The sequence below is a fragment of the Colletotrichum chrysophilum genome (assembly GCF_026319265.1).
Source record: "Colletotrichum chrysophilum strain AFK26 chromosome Unknown scaffold_89, whole genome shotgun sequence".
NCBI classification, from domain to species: domain Eukaryota; kingdom Fungi; phylum Ascomycota; class Sordariomycetes; order Glomerellales; family Glomerellaceae; genus Colletotrichum; species Colletotrichum chrysophilum.
The window spans coordinates 40119-48897 of record NW_026517376.1 but is presented as its reverse complement, the minus strand read 5'-3'; the positions used below and the strand labels follow the sequence as shown (position 1 = coordinate 48897).

Below are 8779 nucleotides of genomic sequence, written 5' to 3'. Positions count from 1 at the left end.
TTTATTTTCAATCCTGAAGTCTACCCTTCCACGCGACCAGCCATGGCTGGCGCCAAGAAAAAGAAGAAGGCCGCTGCCAACCCGGCTAGAGGTTTCGCCACTACCTCCGTTGCTTCATCCAAGGCTCGGACCGAACCCGCTGAGGGCTCTGATAATGCCGCCAGCGGCCGGGCCGCCAATGCCGCATCCAATGCTGCCACAGTCCAAGATGCTTCTGCTGCATCTCAGTCTACTACCCCGGGTGACCAGTCGGCCCAGAGGACCTTGAGCCCGGAAGAATATGAAAAGCAGCTTGAAGAAGATGAATTGCAGTTGCTTGTTGACAAATACGCTCAGAAGACCAAGAGGGATGCTCAGCGTCAGCGCACAAGGCTTGAAACTGATCGGCGACTTCTCAGAAGCCAGGCCGACTCCATCAATTCTAGGAAGTGGTTGCCCCAAGAGCTTATGGATCAGATCTTGGACCTCATCCAAGCCGAAAGTCGTTTTGCTTCTTCTAGCGTATCCACGGAAAGTGCTGCCAGCGGCAAGATGCTGCCGGAGGAAGATATGACCATCAAACTCTGGACCCTACAGCAGACCCTCGGCAGCGTCGGCTTTCCAGAAGATCGCGTCCAGTCCGTCATGCGTTATATCTTGGACATTGCTCCCAATATACCTGCCATCGCCAAAGACAGTTTGTGGGGACTGGAAGAAGCCCTTGACTGGCTGGCTAGAGAATGCCCAACTGACGAGTTACCCGACTACGATGGTCGGGGAAGACATGGCAACAAGCCTTTGGGTGAATGAGGAACCCAAAGCTCACAGTCTCGATGGAAATCAAGCTAACAGGAATTTTCAGATACGCCTGCTGAAAGCCCTCTGCCTTCGGGTGCAACTACACCTAAAGTATTGGAGCCCCACAGTCGCCAGAAACCTGCCCTAACATCCAAGAAAGGGGCTCAAGTGGCTCAGAAGAAGAGGGTTGCGGTGACGTGCGACAGCGACATCGAACCTGACGACCTAGTACCCGCCTACCTCGAAACAAAGGCCCAGCTGTTCGAAATTGAACGGAACCAGCAAGGAAGAAAGAGGCAGAAGAACAGTAAGGGCAGCGGGAACGAGGACGATGAGAAGAAGGCCAAGCTTCGTGCGAAACTTGACAGAATTGAAAAGGACGTATTGTTTGACAAATTTCCGGCTGAGCAGCAATGGAAGGCTCAAAAGATCGTCCTGGAGAGAGAGCTTGCAGAGGCGAGAAAACAAAACGCACAGGAAGAAGATGCGAAGGAGCCTGGAACGGACACCGAGCAGCCTGCTGTGTCATCTGACGGAGACGTCAACGATGAGGCCACCCGCATCGCAGCCGAAATTCTCGCCGAGGGAGGCAGCGACGATGACGGCGACGGCGCCCTTGCTGATCTTTTTGCCAACCTGCCTGTGACTGAGGTCGATGCCACTGGAAAGTCAAGTACCGTGGTCAACGGCGCAGACGGCTTGAAGATTACGATCCGGGATTTTGGAAAATGGACTGGCGTCACCCCCATGAGGGCCCTCGAGGAAGCTTGCAGAGCTAGGTGTGTATTCCGGGACATGCTTCGAAGGCTACAACAAGCTAACAGAATTACAGGGACGCCTTGGTAAAGATTACGTACCGACTTATTTCGGAGGTACCTTTTGCCAACCGTCACTCTGTTTCCGTGTCCTGGGCCAAACCCCAGGGCTCCCTCCCGCAATCTCAGGACGACAGCGTAGAGACCATCGCTTACCCGACCAGCTTCAACTTCAGCATGAAATCAATTGCCACACCGGACAAGAAGCAGTCAGAGGCCTTCATTGCAACCTGGGCACTGTTTCACGTTTTTGGCACGTCGGCCAAGGAGGAGAAGGTCGGCATGAGACTTCCTGCTGTCTGGCGTGAGCTATGGGATGAGCTCGCCGATACCAGGAAGAGCCTCCTAGACTCCAAGGACCGAGACGCCATCCGGGAGCTAAGAAGTCTTGTGCGCCAAAGGCAAGATCAGGAACTTGAAGACGGAGTCATCATCCAAGGTGCTTTCAAGGGCCGGGGCGCTGGTAGAAGTGGGAATGACAACAGAGATGAAGCTGGCCTGGAGGCAGCCAAGCGCCTCTCTGGTGGCCCAGAGTACTACCAGAACATTTGGTCTCGGAAGAGCAGCACCCCCAGATATCAAGCCATGCTCCAGTCTCGCATGCAGCTTCCCATGTGGAACTTCAAGCAACAGGTCACCGACGCCGTCGATAGAGAGCAAGTGGTCATCATTTGCGGCGAGACGGGCTGTGGAAAAAGTACGCAGACGCCAGCGTTCCTGCTGGAGCACCAACTATCCCAGGGCAAACCATGCAAGATTTACTGCACCGAGCCACGTCGTATCTCGGCCATCTCGTTGGCCAAGCGCGTCAGCGAGGAGCTAGGAGAAAACCGAGGTGATGTGGGAACAAACAGGTCCCTGGTTGGCTATTCCATTCGACTGGAGGCGAACACGTCTCGAGAGACACGCCTGGTGTATGCGACCACTGGCATAGTCATGCGTATGCTGGAAGGCTCAAATGACTTGCGAGAGGTTACCCACCTCGTGCTCGATGAAGTCCACGAGAGGTCTATCGATAGCGATTTCTTGTTGATCATCCTCAAGAAGCTCCTGTTGAGGCGAAAGGACTTGAAGGTGGTTTTGATGTCGGCTACAGTCGACGCGGAGCGCTTCTCCAAATATCTCGGTGGAGCACCAGTATTGACTGTGCCAGGGCGAACTTTTCCCGTGCAGGTCCGCTACTTAGAGGATGCCATCGAGACGACCGGCTACATGGTTGGGCAGACCAACCAGGAAAAGATGATCGACCTAGACGACGACATGGTAGATGTAGACACCGACACGCCCAAGTCTACGTCTGGGGCCGACCTCTCAGCCTATTCCGCAAAGACAAGGTCAACTCTCGCCCAGATGGACGAGTACCGGATCGACTTCGACCTTATCGTGCAGCTCATCGCCAAAGTAGCATCTGACACAGAGTATACAGCGTACAGCAAAGCTATTCTGGTTTTCCTGCCCGGTATCGCCGAGATTAGAACTTTGAACGACCTCCTATCCGGCGACCCCTCGTTCGCCTCCAACTGGTTGATCTACCCTCTTCATTCAACCATTGCAACCGAGGATCAAGAAGCTGCCTTTCTTGTCCCTCCTCCTGGTTTTCGCAAGATTGTCCTCGCCACCAACATCGCTGAAACTGGCATTACAATCCCAGACGTTACCTGCGTCATCGATACCGGCAAGCATCGTGAGATGAGATTCGACGAGAGAAGACAGCTCTCGCGGCTCATCGACACCTTCATCTCCCGAGCGAACGCCAAGCAGCGACGTGGCAGGGCCGGTCGTGTCCAGGAGGGACTCTGCTTCCACCTTTTCACGAAGCACAGGCACGACTCGCTCATGAGCGACCAGCAAACACCAGAAATGCTTCGACTATCACTCCAAGACCTCGCCATCCGCGTCAAGATTTGCAAGATCGGCGGCATCGAGGAGACGCTGAGCGAGGCTCTGGACCCTCCGTCAGCCAAAAACATCCGCCGTGCTGTGGACGCACTCATTGATGTGCGAGCCTTGACCCCCGCAGAGGACCTGACTCCGCTCGGTCACCAGCTCGCGCGACTTCCTCTCGACGTGTTTCTGGGAAAGCTAATTCTTATGGGCGCCATCTTCAAGTGCCTGGACATGGCCATCACCGTGGCGGCTATTCTATCCTCGAAGACGCCTTTCTCGGCGCCATTTGGCCAGCGGGCGCAGGCAGATATTGTGAGAATGGGATTTCGCAGAGGCGACTCGGATCTCTTGACCATATATAACGCCTACCTTGCCTGGAAGCGAGTCTGCCAGTCGACGAGTGCGTCTGGTGGCAAAGACTTCCAGTTTTGTCGCAAAAATTTTCTTAGCCAGCAAACACTTGCAAACATTGAAGATCTGAAAGGCCAACTCCTGGTTTCGGTCGCAGACTCTGGCTTCTTGCAGCTGACAGACGATGAGAGAAGGGCACTGAACCGACTGCGGTACGGAGCAAACTCGCGGGGCCGACGCCATCAGAACTTCTTTGATATCCCCCACAGAGTCAATAACAACAGCGAAAACGACGCTATCACAACAGCGGTCATTGCTTGGAGTTTCTACCCCAAACTTCTGGTGCGTGACAACCCAGGCAGCCGAGGCCTGCGAAATGTTGGCAACAACCAATCCATCAGTCTGCATCCATCCTCAGTCAACAAAGGCCATAATGAGATCAAGTGGATGTCATACTACCACATAATGCAGTCAAAGAGGTAGGGCCCCTTTCTCCAAATAGCCCGACGAGCATAGACTAACAAGTTCAAACAGTGTCTACCACGCGCATGAAACCACAGCAGCTGATCCCTTTGCCATTGCTCTCCTTTGTGGTGATGTAAGAGCTGATGTGAGTCGCCTCCCTGCAGTACCTCCTGTGATTATAGCCAATCTAACCCGAGTAGATGTTTTCTGGTGTGCTTGTCCTGGATGGCAATCGCTGTAGATTTGCCCTTCCTGACTGGAAGACCATGCTTGTCGTCAAAGTCCTGCGCACACGGCTTCGGGAGCTCCTCACACGTTCATTTAAGCAACCAGGAAAGTTGCCAACTGCCCAACATGAGCGCTGGCTGGCCATTTGGCAAAATATATTCTCACAAGACGCGAACAAGGACAACAACGGTAACACCCCCGTGACCAAGGCATAGTATGCACATTGGTAGATGGTGCCTAGAAAATCCACAACGCTAGGCCGGTGAGGAAGTCTCTGTGGATACAGGAGAGGTTACTTAACGGGATGGATAGCTGGAGAGGCACCAGGATTGGAAGGTGCTGGCATGTGTCTGCCCCCAAATGATGTATGGGCAGCTAGATACTGTTGGCTATAAACGTGTCGTGGGATCAAGGAATGAGAATCACGCACGAGGTAGAAAGGCCCTTGCCATAAAGCTCTTTTCCTCTTAAAGGAGAGGCTCATGATTGGCATCATGTCACAGCCGGTAGACCTCATAGACCAACCGGTAAAGATACAATGCAAGAATCATAACAATTACACTCTGCGTTGGCCGTCCCTGGGTGGGTAGCTGCAATATATAAGCTAAAGACAGCAGATGGCTGGTATACACCGGGCACTAGCCCCCGGTGTCATGAATTGAGCAAGGCAGGGAGGGTACCGTGCGCCCAAATGCAACAAGAGAGTTACATTCCCATTCCGCCGGACGCCGTAAGTATTAGTGCTGGCCTTCCCCAGCCTGCCCGTTACCGTTCCTCCCCTCACCATCTTCTTTGGTCGCATTAGATCCCAGTATCATTGCCTTGAAGTCGGCGTTGCTCTTCATCGGTTTCCGTGTCTCCCCCTCTCCAACACTAGCACCGTTCACCTTGGTATCAGACTGCTGCTGCGGCTTTCCATTCCCACCTGCGCCTCCCACAGCCACCGCTTTCGGAAGAAATCCCAATCCTCGTTTGGCACCACCCCTGCCCAGAACCGGACGCCTGACAGTCGTGGACGGCGGAATCAAGGTCGCTCCAGTGGTTTTAGAGGTGGAAGGCTTGTCGCTCTGCTTCTTCCCCCCTGTACCATAAACGATCTTGTCAGTGCGAATCTCCCCTTTGGATTGCTTCAACTCTTCGACGGTTCCCGTTCGCAATCTACGGCCATCCAGGATGTAACCGTCAAGTTGAAGGGCAGCGCGGCCCGCGCTGGCCGCGTCCTCGAACTCGATCTTCGCACCGCCGTGGCTGGGCTGTAAAACGAGACTCTTAAAGCCCCCAACTTTTTGCTCAATAATTTCCTTGATACGTGCGTCATTGACCGTGTCGGGGATGTCGAGGAGGGCAATCGTCCGCGAGGCAATCTCAGCTCGGTTGGGGCCAACTTGACGTGAGTCGCCGTTGCTATCCGTCATAGTCTCGTCCCCTTCGTTGTCCCGGCTTGGTGCGGGGGATGCGTCCTCTTTTGAGGCAATTGCCGTCCTCTTGAAGTTGCTGGGTGTCGAAATTTGCACGGACATGATGCTATTGCGTAGCTTGGCTTTGTCCAACTCGGACGCAGCAGCCTCAGCCTGCGCCTTGGTCTCCATCTCGACGTAAGCCACTCCGTGGGCCTTGCCACCCTTGTTCCTCGGGATGTTGGTGCGCTTGACAGTACCATACTTGGAAAACACTTTTTCAATGTCCTCCTCGATTGCTGCCGGGTCAAGGCCAGTGATGTGGAGCTCACGACCCTCTTCAACAGCGCCTTCACGCTTCTTTGCCCGCGAGGGATCAGAGTACATTGCCACCAATTTGAACCTGCCATCGAGAAGAGTGCCATTCATTTCAGTCGCTTTGGCAGAGGCGGCTCGGTCGCGAAACGTCACATAACAGAATCTTCGGCGAACGTTGCCTTTTAGGCTGGGCATTCTGATGCTTAAGACTTCGCCGCAGTCCTGGAAGAGCTTGCTGAGATACGTTTTGTCCGCGGTAGGGGGGTAGTTCGTGACATACAGCGTCAAATCAGTGCCAGGCTCGACGCTGATCTGGGCTGTGCCAAAGTACTTCCCGTCTCTGAGAAGTGCCGATTGCGCCTCCTCCGGTGTCCTGAACTCTACCATGACGGTCTGGGTGTTGTCTTGAGGGTCAATAGCGGGATCCGTAACTTCGACGATGTGGCCATACTCTTTGAAATACTGCCGTATTTTGGTTTTTGTGGTTTCACTTGGAAGTCTGCTAACCAGGACCGACGTGTTCTCCCGATCTCTCTTCAGGCTCTGCTGCTGCTTCAGCGCCGTAGCCTCTGCCTCGGCGGCATCGTTCTTGGGTCTCTTGTTCGCCGTCGCGTCGACTGTCTCAGTCTCGTCGTCTCGCTTTCTCTTGGAGCTAGAGGACGAATCGTCATCTGCCGATTGGGCTGCGTGAGCAGTCTGTTGTTCCTGCGCCTGGGAGGCCGCATAGTATTCCGCCGCTTGCGCGGCCTCTCTCTCTCTCCGCTTCGCAACCTCCTTGCGCGTTTCGTAGACGGTATCGATAGCGTTGCGTACCGTGCTAGGCAGCTCGTAGTCGTTGCAATGCTGCACATACACGTCAATGACTCTTTCGGGCCAGTCCAGAGTCTTTCTCTTTATTGCCCTGCCGAGCACCGCCGTAGCCACAGATGGCACTCGCAGACCTATCGCAGCCGTCGAAGGGGTCGGGCTGCGATCCTTGCCACTGGAAGCAAATACCATCATTTCCCAGAGGTAGTAGTTCAACCAGAAGTCGTAGCTATCAGCGTACAGCTGCTTTTCAGCCAGCTTGTGCCAGAGACCTCTCGCCTCATCCAAATTGCGCTTCTTCTCAGTCAGATATTGGATGTAAATCCGCTCCAAACGGAAGTTGGGATCGCCTCTGTAGCTATCGCCATATCGGTTCTTGGCTTGGTCGACGAATTCGAGGGCGGCACGCAAGCCCATGTCAGCTACATCAACATCCTCGTCGGTTGCGTTGAGATCCATGGCTTTTCGTTTGAGGAAACCACACCACGCAGCATACATGTCAAGGAGAGCGGCCATGCCGTTCTTATAGAGCTCGGGATTGCTGGTGGCCTTGTGCTTGATTTGTTCGATCTCGTTGAAAGGCAGTCTGGCATCTTCTGCAGTCAAAATGTACCGGGACCAAATGGTACCAGACCAAGGGCAATGGTCCACGGCTCGCCGTAAGACGTCAACCATGCCATGAGGCGACTGAGCGTAAGTGCCAGATGTGGAGAGAAATCGAACGTACTCGTTCCAGATGGTGTCGTCAAAAGCGAAAACCCCTGTCAAAGCTCTTGCGTAGAGGCCTCTGCAAAGGTCACCAGTAGCCTCGGCGTGTTTGTTGCTTCTCTTGCTCTGATTACATTCCCATTCCAGATATTCTTTCATCAGAGCGCGGTAGACGTCTTCCTTTCCCTCTTGGCGAGCCTGTCTGAGCTTCAGCTCGAACATGTCGCGATCTTCGGTGAGCTTCTTGGCCTCCTGTGACTTGGCGGTAACAGCTTGCATGGTCTCCTCCCAGGCAGCTTTGTTATAGGTGGAAAGGAACTCGGAAAAGGCTTGCGCAGTATCGTCGCGGGTAACGTGAGGAACTTGGAGGCGATCGGTATAGAGGAAGGTAATGCGCCGGATGCCCTCGGCGGTGCGTGTGCCGGCAAGCATGGCGCGTTCAAGAGAGATCCATTGATTCCACAGCTCATGGCTGTCGTTGATGCGATACTGGATGGATTCGTAACCTTGCTGCCAAAGGCTGAGGGCGGCGTTGAGAGAGAAGAGCTCGCGGCCCATAAGGCGTTCCTCGTCGGTCCATCCGGATTCGGGGGTCTGACTGTCAACGTACAGGGACCAAAAGTATTCGCAGTATGCGCGCCAAACCCTGACGCTGTTGGGCTCTGCCTCGATGGCGAGCTTGAACAATTCGATTACGTGAACGCGCTTTTCCAGGTCGTTGGCGTGTCTCCTGTTCTCAGCGACGTAGTCCACCCATTTGTCCTCCCCTACCGGCAGGGTCGCCATCTTGCTGCAATCGGGCGGCCGTCAACAGACGAACCATGGGAGACGCGGCGATGGCAATCTGAACTTGTCTGTTGCCTATTGCTTCCTTGTTTCCCGTCGGCTTGGGGGCTTAATTGAAGCAAGCTGCGTGCGTGACGAAGGGCAGGCGCCGAACAGAGTCGCGATCGGGTCGGTGGGTAGGTGGGTGCAACGCGGAGTGATGATCGGAAGGTTTCCGTCGAGGGCGACAATGTTCAGGAG

The 8779-nt window shown here is 54.4% G+C and overlaps 2 protein-coding genes across 2 annotated transcripts; one reads left to right on the top strand and one right to left on the bottom strand.

The window, feature by feature from the left end:
* Positions 1–42: 42 nt before the first annotated feature.
* On the top strand, positions 43–4738 carry COL26b_009331 (uncharacterized protein; the record flags this gene model as incomplete). Its single annotated transcript, XM_053182062.1, has 4 exons — positions 43–781; positions 842–1556; positions 1610–4309; positions 4537–4738. The coding sequence occupies 4 exons, from the start codon at positions 43–45 to the stop codon at positions 4736–4738; spliced, it is 4356 nt and encodes a 1451-aa protein (XP_053033957.1).
* A 522-nt stretch (positions 4739–5260) lies between these two features.
* COL26b_009330 (uncharacterized protein) lies at positions 5261–8539 on the bottom strand (the record flags this gene model as incomplete). Its single annotated transcript, XM_053182061.1, has 1 exon — positions 5261–8539. One exon carries the CDS (start codon positions 8537–8539, stop codon positions 5261–5263), a length of 3279 nt encoding a protein of 1092 aa, XP_053033956.1.
* Between the last annotated feature and the right edge of the window lie 240 nt (positions 8540–8779).